We start from the raw sequence: 14,074 nt of genomic DNA on the forward strand, positions 1-14,074 counted from the left end.
AGTTGCAGAAAACCAGTTGAATTCCCATTCCACATCATCAGTCTCACAAATCTGCAGAGAGGTGCCGGAATAGTGCCCCCAACCCTCTCTTCTACCACTTTTCCTGTTTCCAAGTGAAACCTCTTAGTACCTTAAACCTCTTCACAACTGGACTCCGAGTTCACAGTCCTGCGTACATTTCAGTGTGCCAGTGATCTTAAGACACGTCCCCCTCCCCACCCCAATGCAAACAACATTCTAGATGTGGTCTGACCAGCATAAATCAACTGGTTAGAGTATTGGCCCCATGACTATTCAAACAGTATGCAAGACAGGCTGATCAAACCAAAGACTCTGCTGCTCTTCCTGAATGAGAAGGTATCTAACTCTGACGAAGAATTAAGAAAATAGAAATACACCAGGGAGTTTATTCATCATAGCTGTGCTCATATCCCACTGTTGGTAAATGAGACCACATGGTGCTTGTAAACTAGCGCAGTCCCTTGGGCTTGGCCATTCCACGCATATGGCGTCTGTTATCACACTCTGACCATAGCATTCTCTGGGCCTCTCCCTCTGTCATCTGCCTTACAGTGTGCCCAAGGTTGAAAAGGAATTCGTGTTTGTGGACGCTAAGGGATAGTTCCAGTTGTTTAAAATTCTAACAACATGATTATGCATTTTTATCACCAGACCTCAAAGATCACCTTAGCCATTTCGTGCTCAGGCCAGTTTGGACCAAAAGCAAGGATATCTTTCAGTTGGGATGATGGATGCCTAAACTGAATCATGTGATAGGAAAAAAATTCTTAAGAGATGACAACTTAAGCACTCAGGCAGCTAAGTATGATTAAAAACCACAAATATGCCCTTCTACTTAAACACACATACTTTTGTAGAAAAACAAGCTTAACAAAGGCCATCAGGAGCACATATTTTAAGTTGAATCGTAAGTTATGAGATTTACAATTGTATAGTTCTTTCTCATTTATAAGGTATTACTGTATGACTTTACTTGCTCATCATGGTCCTTTCTTCTCCCCAACCTTGCCTCTTCTCCATTTGACAGACGAGGAAGCCAATGGCTGGGAGCCTTGCTCAGAGTCCCAGCATCAGTTATGCAATAACTGCTCCGCTATCATTCTCATGATTTATTCTAAGATTCCTAAAAGTGCAAAGACCAATGACCTTGCCCTCAATGAGCTGTAATCAAGAGTGTAGGCCCTGGAAGATTTAAGATCGTCTGAGTTTGAATCTATGCTCCACTTACTACTGTGCTACCCAGGAAAGGATTTTTGTCTGTTGTGTGCCTAACTAACTCATATGTAAAATATAGGTAATAACCTCCACCTCTTGGAGTTACTGAGAGTATTACATGACATATTTTATATAAATGTTATTATATTATATGTATGTATGTTATTATCTATATATCTAGATGTATTGGACAGTCCCTGGCAAATGGTAAGTACTAAATAGGTGTTTGCTATTATCATCATCTTTATCTTTACCTAAATTATTAAGAATTATGGAACTAGCATGGTATTAAATTTATAACCATGTGGATCAATAATGCCTCAAATTCTGCAACTGCAGGGACCCCCACTAAGAAGAGCTGTCACTGGGAAACTAATGATTTTGTAATTAATCATAAGGGGGCATTTCTGAAAGACAAAAACACAACCTGTTTAACAAGCAAGCAAAATAGTTTCTTGATAGAGAAAAGCCGGGTATTTTCATGTCCAAGTGCTATTCCCTGACTGTCCACTTTATAGTGACTTCGGAAAGGCATTGTCTGATTTTAGCTAAATTTGGTTCTCTGATGAAGAGTCTCAAGAACTATCTTGAATGTTTGGGTTAGGAACGTGGTTTACTAGAATTAGGTTTATTATATGGAAAAAGTCATCCCCATGAGAGTTTTTAAATCAATATGTCAAAGTGTATTTTAATGGAACATCAATGAAATATGTCATATGGATTTATAGCATGTCAGTGACTAGCTACTTCTCATAATTTTAGACTTTAATTTCCTCACCTCAAAGATAAAGACTAAGATTAGATGGTCTCCAAGTTCCCTGTCAATGACACATAATTATCTGTTAGTACCAAGATTTTCAAATGCATACGTAAAGAAAGCATAATGTATTCGGAAGTAAGGCTTGTCTACTGAATCATTTGGGCCATGCCCAAATTCCTCTTTCAGGGAAGCCTACTTGGTCAATTTTCATTTCAAATTGTTATCCACGTTGATCACTGGGCTGTTTAGTGAAGGGTTCTGCCAACAGCGTAATCTCGAAGAGTGCCCAGAGGAACGCTTTCTGAGACTCCAGAGGTCTATGACTGCAGTGAATTATCAAGTTTATTAAAACACTGGCCCAATAACCCTTTTTGCATAAATGGAAAAGTTGATCCTACAGTTCACAGGAATTTCAACGGACCCCACGTAGCCAAAAGAATCTCAAAAAAATAACAAGTTGGAAGACTCATACTTCCCAATTTCAAAACTTGCTACAAAGCTACAGTGATCAATGCAATTTGGTATTAGCATAAGGATAGACATTCAGATCAACGGGATAGAATTGAGGTTCAGAAAGCCATACATATATGGTCAATTGGCTTTTGACAAGGGTGGCTAGATCATTCAGTGGAGAAAGAATAGTCTCTTTAAGAAATGGTGGTGAGGGGCTGGTCCAGTGGCCGAGTGGTTAAGTTCGTGTGCTCTGTTTCGGCAGCCCAGGGTTTCACCAGTTCAAATCCTGGGAGCAGACATGGCACTGCTCATCAAGCCATGCTGAGGCAGCGTCCCACGTGCGACAACTAGAAAGACCCAAAACTAAAAATACACAACTATGTACTGGGGAGCTTTGGGAGAAAAAGGAAAAATAAAATCTTTAAAAAAAAAAAAAAAGAAATGGTGGTGGGACAACTGGACAGCCATCTGTAAAAGAATGAAGTTGGACCTCTACCTTACACCACACAAAAAAATTAGCTCAAAAGGGATCATAGACCCTAAACGTAAGAGCTAAAACTACAGAACTCTAAAGAAGAAAACATAGGAGTAAATCTTCATGACCTTGGAGGGGCAATGAATTCTTACATATGACTCCAAAAGCACAAACAACAAACAAGAACAAAATAGATAAACTGGACTTCATCAAGTTAAAAACTTCCGTGCAGAAAAGAGTATTACTAAGAGAATAAAAAGACAACCAATAGAAGGGGTGAAAATATTTGTAAACCATATATCTGATAGGGGTCTTGTATACAGAATATATTAAAAAAACCTCTCACAATTCTGCACCAAAAACACAGACAAACCAATTAAAAAGTGGGTAAAGGACTTGAATAGATATCTCCACAAAGAAGACATACAAATGGCTGACAAGCACACAGAAAGATGTTCAACATTATTAATCACTGGGGCAATGCAAATCAAAACCACCATGAATGCCACTTCATACCCATGAGGATGGCTATGATAAAAAACAAAACAGAAAATAAGTGTTGGTGAAGATGCTGAAAAATTGAAACTCTCATACCTTCTTGGTGGGAGTATAAAATGGTGCACCCACTGTGGAAAAAAGTTTGGCAATTCCTCAAAAAGCTAAACATAGAGTTATCATATGACCCAGTAATTCTACTCCTAGGTATATAACCCAAAGAACTGAAAACAGGTGTTCAAATAAAAACTTGTACACAAATGTTTATAGCATTACTATTCAAAAGTATATTATTATAGCCAAAAGGTGGAAACAACCCAAATGTCCACGATCAATGTGGTATATCCATACAATGGAATATTATTCAGCCAAAAACATTATGCTGAATAAAAGAAGCCAGATTCAACAGGCCACCTATTGTATGATTCCTTTTATATGAAATATCCAGAATAGGCAAGTTCATGGAGACAAAAAGCAGATTGGTGGTTGCCAGGGACTGGGGAGCAGGGCCTGGAAAGGTGCCCCAGGGATATTGGGGAGCGATTGCTGAATGGATATGGGGTTTACTTTTGGGGTGATGAAAATGTTCTGGAACTAGATGGTAGTGATGGTCGCATAACATTCTGAATATACTAAATGCCACTGAGCTGTACAGTTGATAAGGTTAAAATGGTAAATTTTATGTTATGTGTGTTTTACTACAATAAGAAAGTAAAAATAAACCACTGGCTGGCTGTACTCAATATGGTGATCACGGGAGTAGACAGCATTTGTTTCCAGCACACAGTGGGAGCTGGGAGGGGCATGAAGGCTCAGGCAAGGAGAATAAAGCACCCTGGCTAAGAAACATCGCTGCCCAACGTGCCTGACTTTCCTGGGTTTGATTTAAAGTGTGAATTCCAAAAGTTCGCAGAACCATGGAGCCTCATTCAGAAATGAGTATAAATATACATAAACATATAGGACATTCAAAGTATTTGATATTTTAGACCAGCCAAATTATGATTTCCATCCTTTAATGCAGATAGTTGAGTTGACTGCATTTAGGAAATGGTGTTTGAATAACAGACAAAACCAGTTATGAAAACATTTCCTCCCAAAGCTTATGAGAGCATCAGGTACTTGGCTTAATTTAATTTCCATGGCAGAACCACACAATCTGTTTTCAGTTACCTGGATGATTGGCTCTGATAATTCTCAGAGGAACCCAGGGAGCGGAGCCCACAGTTTCCCCCTTTCTCCGTTGCCCTGCCCCGCGCTGTCACGCCGCAAGTGTAGACTGACTTGGTAATCAGCCGTCTACAGGAAGCGCCCTCATCTCTTACGAGGCCAAGGTTGTGGATGAGTCCGGCTCTTGGCCTCCATCCTGCAGCTGGGCTGGGCTCTCCCCCATCAGACTTCCGCCTCCTGGGAGGCAGGGACCACTCGTGGCCTGCTCACCACTGTATCCCCAGTCTCAAGCCCAGTGCTGTGGACACAGAGTGGGCACTCAAATACGTGATGTGTGAGTGAACGGAGCCTTTGATCTGAGAACAAAATAAACAAGCCTAATAGAAACAGCACATATGGCAACAGAGCACACTGAGAAAGCCTTTTTTAGCCATTTTCATGGGTGAATGAATATCTGGAAAAAAAGTGGAAATGAGTGCTGTTTGAAAGATGTCAGTGGGAGAAGGGAAAGCTCTTGCCACAAAGGAAAACCACCTCAGAACTCAGGACGTGGAGCTTGGAAGTAATGTGTGAAGTATTATTTAAACACGTATTTATTCCCTTTTGTCCCCATTTCCCACTTCTATCTCGACTGCACTCCAACATACAACTGTTCTAATACACACCCTTTGGTTTATACAAGTTCTTAAAAACTGTTTCGTTTGATGAGCACGTGTTTTTTGTTCACAGTGTTTTGATTTATGGTGTTGTGTCATGGATCTCATTCTTTTTTATTCTGTGTGTAAAGGACTGGTGTGGAATATCCATGAGGACTTGATAGAAAAAATACAGTATTGATTAAAAGTGTGAATGCCTCATTTGAAGTCTTTGGGAGCAGGAAGTAAAGTATAAATAAAGTCAGGGCTCGTAAACATAGCCAGGCTTAGTTTAATAGGAAAGAGGGCCAAGAAACCAGAAGATATCATTATGTCTTAACTTGTGTGTAGCTTTTACATCAACATTTTATGCCAGAAATTAAATCTGGTTCAAGGTATTTCCTCACTAATCTTTTGACCACTCTGAAACTGGTATTTCCCTCAGTTGCCTAAGGACTTTCACAGGTTGAGTTAATCACTTCATTTCTTAAAGGAAAAGAATCAGATTACTACATGGCAAACTAAAAAACAAGACAGGCCTTATAAACTATTATAGTATTTAGTTCCCTCGTAAGTTATAAAGTGTCTATTATGCTTTGTTTGGTTAGATGTTTGATGGATAACATAATGTATTTGGATACTCAGATATTTTAAAACGAATTATTTTGGGACTTAGCCTTATTTGAATTAGCAGGGTTTAGGACGCATGATTGGAGACATGTGCCCTTTAAGCCCCAAACTTACCTTATCATGAGGCTTTGGCCATCTATGCCTTCACCGTCCTCTAAGCTGTACTTGCTTGTCAAGTAAAGAGAAATCTCAGTCTTTGAGAGTTGACTTAGTGTATTTGCCTTGTTAGGGTCATTGGGGTCAACGGTTCCTTCCCCTGTAGAAAAAGAACCAATGTTATTCTTCCAATTCACTGCTTGTGATGGTGGCATCCACAACATAAGTACAGGTTCTGTGGGAAAGGAAGGCTCAGCAGTTGGACAGATCATGGTCTTCATAAAAAACCACATTCCAATACACTTAAAGTGGCTTTTTAAATCTTTGATTCAAACACCAAAGCAACATGGGACTCAGATATTCAAAACATGAAAAATTACTAGAAGAGAGAACTCTTAATAAAAGACATCCTTAGAGAACACAGCAGGGAATTTCTGATAAATGTAGCTGTTTTCTTTCCTTATGATGCAGGTTGCCAAATCCTTTTTGGTGTATCTGGAGCTTACCTAAAAGAATATCAAATTGTTTCACGATCTAGGACACTATGAATTATAGCACCCCTAATGTAGGAAGTCATTATGATTTAACTAAGCTTAGTATTAAATTCCAGAAAAATTTTGATGTAGGATAGGAAAACCCAACCACGAACCAAACCAGTAAACAAAACCCAGAGGACTGATAGAAGGAACAGCTCTTACCAAGAAAAGATTCCACACTGGGCACCTCTCCCAGCAATTCCAACAGTTCATTCAGTAAGTCCTGTTTTTCAGGCGCAATCGCATCCTGGTGTTCCAAGAGGAGCTGCACGTAGAAAGCAGCACACACACAAAGACAAAAGAAAATTCTCAGCTGCTGCCATAGTTACAGAGCTCCCCTTCTAGGATTTCAGGACAACTTTCTTCGCTGTCATTTGAATCTTAAATATAAGCCTGACGTTGATCAGAGGCCACAGAGAGGCCCAATTTTAATTCTGTCTTAGAGGGAAGTGCCTACTCTACCTCAAGAAATTGTAGCTTTGGGAAAGGTGTTCAGAAACCCTCTTTCAGTGTGAACTGGTGAGATCTGCGGAGCGGCAGCCTCTGCCGCCCAATCCCTGTGCTCCCCTCCCCTGACCTTTGTAGAAAAAGTCAAAGCTGGGAGGAGAGTCTGAAAGAGGCACACGTCTCTCGGCTAACACCGGTAGCAAACTGGGAGGGCATTTCCATATCTCTTCAGAGAAAAACTATGCAGTAGTCAATTATTATGCCTATTAAAAAGAAATCATCGCTATTAGCTATTTTAATCTGTCTGGCATTGAAGACCTTCCGCGGGCAGGGATGGCAGAAATGCCCATGTGGTTCCTTGGCCTGAGACCTAGATGCACCAGCTGGTTCCCCCTTCACGATCCCAAAAAAGGATCAAAGGCTGGTAACACGGCTGGGACGTTTGTCCAGTCACAGAGGAAACATTCTTAACTCCTGAGGAGCAGCAGCACTGGAGGGGAAAACCAGGAAGGACAACACATCTGTTTCTGTTTGCGTTTAAAATTAATTAAAACAATGTTTCCAAAGTCTGGGACTGGCACTCTTAGGGATAGGAAATATAATTTTGGTTGTTTTGAGTAACTATTTTACAAAACTCTGAATCACAATGATAAAATTAGTCTTTTCCACTTTCTTTTTTTTTTTTAAAGGGATTGTTTTCTCTTTTTAAAGATTGGCATCTGAGCTAACAACTGTTGCCAATCTTTTTTTTTTTTTCCTGCTTTTTTCTCCCCATATCCCCCCAGTACATAGTTGTATATTTTAGTAGTGGGTCCTTCTAGTTGTGGTATGTGGGATGCCGCCTCAACGTGGCCTGACAAGCAGTGCCATGTCGGTGCCCAGGATCTGAACTGGAGAAACCCTGGGCCCCCGAAGCGGAGTGTGTGAACTTAACCACTTGGCCACAGGGCCGTCCCCTCCTCTTTCAATCTCTTCTTTTCACAACAATTATATTGAGATAGAATTCACGTATCATGAAATCCACTCATTTAAAATGTACGATGCAATGGTTTTTAGTATATTCAAAAAACTGTGCAACCATCACCACTATCTAATTTCAGGACATTTTCATCACCCTAAAAGAAACTCTGCACCCATCAGCAGCCACTCCCCATTACCCCTGCCTCCTAGCCCCTGGAAACCACGGATCTACTTTCTGTCTGTATAGATTTAGCTGTTTTGGACACTTCACGCGAATGGAATCATACAATGTGTGGCCTTTTGTGCCTGGCTTCTTTCACTTAGCATGATATTTTCAAGGTTCGTTCATGTTGCGGCACATATCAGTGCTTCACTCCTCTTTATTACTGTGTGGATATATCACACTTTATTCATTCATCTGTTGATGCGCATTTGTCTCCACTTTCTGGCTATTACGAACAATGTTGCTATGAACATTTATGTACAAATTTTTGTGTGGCCATATGTTTTCATTTTTATTAAGTACATACCTAGGAGTGGAATTGTTGCATCATTAACTCTATATTTAATACTTAGAAGTTGTCAACTGATTTCCAAAGTGGCTGTACAATTTTACATTTCTACTAGCAGTATGTGAGAGTTTCAATTATTACACATCCTTGCCAACATTTGTTACTATCTGACTTTTTGATTCTAGCCATCCTAGTGGGTATGAGGTGCTATCTCATTGTGGTTTTGATTTCAATCCCTGATGACTAGTGATGCTGAGCATTTTCTCATGTACTTATTGGCCACTTGTATATCTTCCTTGGAGAAATACCTATTCAGATTATTTACTCATTTAAAAATTTTTTTTATGTTTTTATTTTCAAATGTAGTAAAATACGTGTAACATAAAATTTACCATCTTAACCATTTTTAACTGTATAGTTTAGTAGCGTTAAGTATATTCACATTGCTGTGCAGCCAATCTCCAGAACTCTTCATTTTGCAAAACAGATGCTCTATACCCATTAAAGATAACTCCTCATTCCCCTTTGCTACCACCATACTACTTTCTGTCTCTCTGAATTTGACTGCTCTAGCTACCTCATGTAAGTGGAATCATATAGTATTTGTCTTTTTGTGACTGGTTTATTTCACACAGATAATGTCCTCAAGGTTCACCCATGGTGTAGCATGTATCTGAACTTCCTTTTTAAGGCTGAATAATATTCCATTGTAGGTATGTACCACATTTTGTTTATCCACTGATGGACATTCGGGTTGCTTCCACCTTTTGGCTATTGTGAATAATGCTGCTATGAACACCATTGTACAAATATCTCTTCAACTCTGCTTTCAATTTTCTTTTTCTTTTTTTTTTGATGAGGAAGATTAGCCCTGAGCTAATATTTGTTGCCAATCTTCCTCTTTTTTTTTGCTTGAGGAAGATTAGCCCTGAGTGATTATCTGTGGCAGTCTTCCTACACATTACATGTGGGTCAATGCCACAGTGTGGCTGATGAGTGGTGTAGGTCTGTGTCCAGGATCTGAACCTGTGAACCAAGGCTGCTCAAGTGGAGCGCGCCAAACTCAACCACTATGCCACAGGGTTGGCCTCCTGCTTTGATTCTTTTGAGTAGATACCCAGAAATGGAATTGCTGGATCATGTGGTAATTCTATGTTTAATTTTTTGAGGAATTGCCATACTGTTTTCCTTAGCAGCTGCACCATTGTACATTCCCAATAGTGTATAAGGGTTCCAATTTCTGCACATCCTTGCCAACACTTGTTAGTTTCTGTTTTGTTTTGTTTTGATAGAAGCCATCCTAACGGGTGTGAGGTGGTATCTCACTATGGTTTTGGTTTGGATTTCCCTAATCATTAGTGATGCTGAGCATCTTTTCATGTGATTCTTGGCCATTTGTATATCTTTTCTGGATAAATGTCTATTCAAGTCTTTAGCTCATTTTTCAATTAGGTTGTTTTTTGTTGTGGAGTTGTAGGAGTTCTTTATATATTCTGGATATTAACCCCTTATCAGATATATGATTTGCAAATATTTTCTCCCATTCTTTAGCTTGCCTTTTCACTCTATGGACTGTGTCCTTTCATGCATAATTGTCCATTTTTAAAATTGTTTACCTTTTTATCATTGAGTTGTAGGTTTTCTTTATAGATTCTGAATATAAGTCCTTTAGATATATTATTTGCAATTATTTTATCTCCTTCTCTTGGGTGTCTTTTCAATTTCTTGATGGCACTGTACAGAGCAAGTTTTTAATTTGGATGAGGTCTAACTAACTTTTTTCTTTTGTTGCTTGTGCATTTACTGTCATATCTAAGAAATCACTGCCTAATCCAAAGTCGCAAAGATTTACTCCTATGTTTTCTTCTAAGAGTTTTACAGTTTTAACTCTTACATTTAGGGCTCTGATTCAGTTTTTAAAAAAATTATTTTATTGAGGTCATAATGGTTTATAACATTGCACACTTTCAGGTGTACATTATTATTTATTAGTTTCTGCATAGACTGCACCGTGCTCACCACCAATAGTCTAATTTTTACCTGTCACCCATCACCATATATATGTGTACCTTTACCCCCTTTGCCCACCCCCAACCCCCTTCCCCTCTGGTAACCACTAATCTGTTCTCTTCATCTATGTGTTCATCTTCCACATATGAATGAAATCACGTGGTGTTTATCTTTCTCTGTCTGGCTTGTTTCAGTTAACATAATACCCTAAAGGTCCATTCATATTGTTGCAAATGGGATGATTTTGTCTTTTTTATGGCTGAGTAGTATTCCACTGTATATACATATCACATCTTCTTTATCCACTCATCAGCTGATGAGCACTTGAGTTGCTTCCACATCTTGGCTATTATGAATAATGTTGCAACGATCATAGGGGTTCATAACTCTCTTTGAATTGTTGATTTCAAGTTCTTTGGATAAATACCCAGTAGTGGGATTTCTGGGTCATGTTATATTTCTATTTTCAATTTTTTGAAAAATCTCCATACTGTTTTCATAGTGGCTGAACCAGTTTGCATTCCCACCAGCAGTGTATGAGGGTTCTCTTTTCTCCACATCCTCCCCAACATTTGTTATTTCTGGTCTTGGTAATTATAGCCATTCTAACAGGCTATATCTAAGTGTATTTCTAACATTCTAACAGGTGATATCTAAGTGTAGTTTTGACTTGCATTTTCCTAATGATTATCAATGTTGAACATCTTTTCATGTGCCTAATGGCCATCTGTATATCTTCTTTGGAAAAATGTCTGTTCAGATCCTCTGCCCATTTTTTGATCAGGTTGTTTGTTTTGTTGTTGTTGATTTATATGAGTTCTTTATATATTTTGGAGAAATATATATTGTCAGAAACATGATTTGCAAATATTTTCTCCCAGTTGGTGGGTTGTCTTTTCATTTTGTTCCTGGTTTCCTTTGCCTTGCAGAAGCTTTTTAGTCTGATGTCCCATTTATTTATTTTTTCTCTTCTTTCCCTTGCCAGAGTAGACTTGGTACTCAAAAAGCTGCTTCTAAGACTGATGTCAAAGAGTGTTCTGCCTATATTTTCGTCTAGGAGTTTTATAGTTTCACATCTTACGTTCAAGCCTTTAATCCATTTTGAGTTAATTTTTGTGTATGGTGTAAGATAATGGTCTACTTTCATTTTTTCGCATGTGGCTGTCCAGTTTGCCAATATCATTTATTGAAGAGACTTTCCTTTCTCCATTGTATGTTCTTGGCTCCTTTGGTGAAGATTAGCTGTCCGTAGATGTGTGGCTTTATTTCTGGGCTTTCAATTCTGTTCCATTGATCTGTGTGTCTGTTTTTGTATCAGTACCATGCTGTTTTGATTACTACAGCTTTGTAGTACATTTTGAAATCAGGGATTGCGATGCCTCCAGCTTTGTTCTTTTTTCTCAGGATTGCTTTAGCAATTTGGGGTCTTTTGTTGCCCCATATGAACTTTAGGATTCTTTGTTCTATTTCTGTGAAGAATGTCATTGGGATTCTGGTAGGGATTGCACTGAACCTGTAGATTGCTTTAGGTAATATGGACAATCTAAGTATGTTTATTCTTCCAATCCATGTGCATGGAATATCTTTATATTCTTTATGGCATCATTGATTTCTTTCAATAATGTCTTATAGTTTTCATTGTATAGGTCTTTCACCTCCTTGGTTAAATTTATTCTTAGATATTTTATTCTTTTTGTTGTGATTACAAATGGGATTGTATTCTTGAGTTCTCTTTCTGGTAGTTTGTTATTAGTGTATAGAAATGCAACTGATTTCTGTAAGTTGATTTTGTGCCCTGCAACTTTTCTGTAGTTGTTGATTATTTCCAATAGTTTCCTGGTGGATTCTTTAGGGTTTTCTATATATAGGATCATGTCACCTGCAAACAGTGAGGGTTTCACTTCTTCCTTTCCAATTTGGATACCTTTTATTTCCTTTTCTTACCTAATCGCTCTGACCAAAACCTCCAGTACTATGTTGAATAGGAGGGGAAAGAGTGGGCACCATTGTCATCTTCCTGTTCTCAGAGGGATGGCTTTCAGTTTTTCAATGTTGAGTATGATGTTGGCTGTGTGTTTGTCATATGTGGCCTTTATTATGTTGAGGTATTTTTCTTCTATACCCCTTTTATTGAGAGTTCTTATCATAAATGTTGGATCTTGTGAAATGCTTTCTCTCCATCTACTGAGATGATCACGGTATTTTTTATTCCTTATTTTGTTAACGTGGTATATCACATTGATTGATTTGCAGATGTTGAACTATCCCTGTGCCCCTTGCATAAATCCCACTTGATCATGGTGTATGATCCTTTTAAAGTATTACTGTATTTAGTTTGCCAATATTTTGTTGAGGATTTTTGTGTCTATGTTCATCAGTGATGTTGGCCCGTATTTTTCCTTTTTTGCATTGTCCTTGTCTGGTTTTGGTATCAGGATAATGTTGGCCTCATAGAATGAGTTAGGAAGTGTTCCATCTTCTTCAATTTTTTGTAAGAATTTGAGAAGGATAGGTATTAAATCTTCTTTGAATGTTTGATAGAATTCTCCAGAGAAGGCATTTGGTCCTGACTTTTGTTTTCTGGGAGGTTTTCGCTTACTGTTTCAATCTCTTTGTGATTGGTCTATTCAGATTCTCTATTTCTTCTTGATTCATTTTTGGGAGGTTGTATGAGTCTAAGAATTTATCCAGTTCTTCTAGGTTATCCAATTTGTTGGCATATAGTTGTTCATAGCATTCTTTTATAACCCTTCCTATTTCTGTGGTATCCATTGTAATTTCTCCTCTTTCATTTCTAATTGTATTTATTTGAGCTTTCTCTCTTTTTTCCTTAGTGAGTCTGGCTAAATGTTTGTCAATTTTTGTTTATCTTCTCAAAGAATCAGCTCTTTGGTTTCATCAATCCCTTCTATTGTGTTCTTTTTTTTTTTTTTTTGTCTCTATTTCATTTATTTCTGCTCTAATTTTATTATTTTCCTCCTCTGCTGACTTTGGGCTTTGTTTGTCTTCTTTTTCTAGTTCTGTTAGGTTTAGTTTAAGATTTCTTATTTGAGATTTTTCTTGTTTGTGGAGGAGGGCCTGTATTGCTATGAATTTCCCTCTCAGAAGCACTTTTTCTGCATCCCATAAGAGTTGGTATGATGTATTCTCATTTTCATTTGTCTCCGGGTATTTTTTTATTTCTCCTTTGATTTCTTCATTGATCCAACAGTTGTTCAGTAGTATGTTGTTTAGTCTCCACATATTTGGCACTTTCCTAGCTTTTTTCTTGTTGCTGATTTCTAGTTTCATAGCATTGTGGTTGGAAAAGATGCATGATATGATTTCAATCTTCTTAAATATATTGAGGCTTGCCTTGTTTCCCAACATATAGTCTATCTTTGGGAATGTTCTATGTGCACTTGAGAAGAATATGTATTCTGCTGTTTTTGGATGGAACGTTCTATATATATCTATTAAGTCCATCGGGTCTAGTTTTCCATTTAATTCCACTATTTTCTTGTTGACTTTCTGTCTGGATGATCTATCCATTTATGTAGGTGGGGTGTTGAAGTCCCCTATTATTATTGTGTTGCTGCTAATTTGTCTCTTTAGGTCTGTTAATAGTTGCTTTATATACTTTGGTGCTCCTGTGTTAGGTGCATATATATTCATAAGTC

General features: G+C 38.2%; 1 protein-coding gene across 5 annotated transcripts in view; it reads right to left on the reverse strand.

The window, feature by feature from the left end:
* IQGAP2 (IQ motif containing GTPase activating protein 2) overlaps nucleotides 1–14,074 on the reverse strand; it is a 267,737-nt gene that overhangs the window by 21,333 nt on the left and 232,330 nt on the right. For all 5 annotated transcript variants that reach the window (XM_023618155.2, XM_070234658.1, XM_023618156.2 and 2 more), the window contains 2 exons: nucleotides 6,649–6,751; nucleotides 5,969–6,110 (listed from right to left, as the gene is read on the reverse strand). In XM_023618155.2, the coding sequence (XP_023473923.2) occupies nucleotides 5,969–6,110; nucleotides 6,649–6,751 (245 nt within the window). The remainder of the gene's footprint in view (nucleotides 1–5,968; nucleotides 6,111–6,648; nucleotides 6,752–14,074) is intronic.

The sequence above is a fragment of the Equus caballus genome, chromosome 14 (assembly GCF_041296265.1).
Source record: "Equus caballus isolate H_3958 breed thoroughbred chromosome 14, TB-T2T, whole genome shotgun sequence".
Classification (NCBI taxonomy): Eukaryota; Metazoa; Chordata; class Mammalia; order Perissodactyla; family Equidae; genus Equus; species Equus caballus.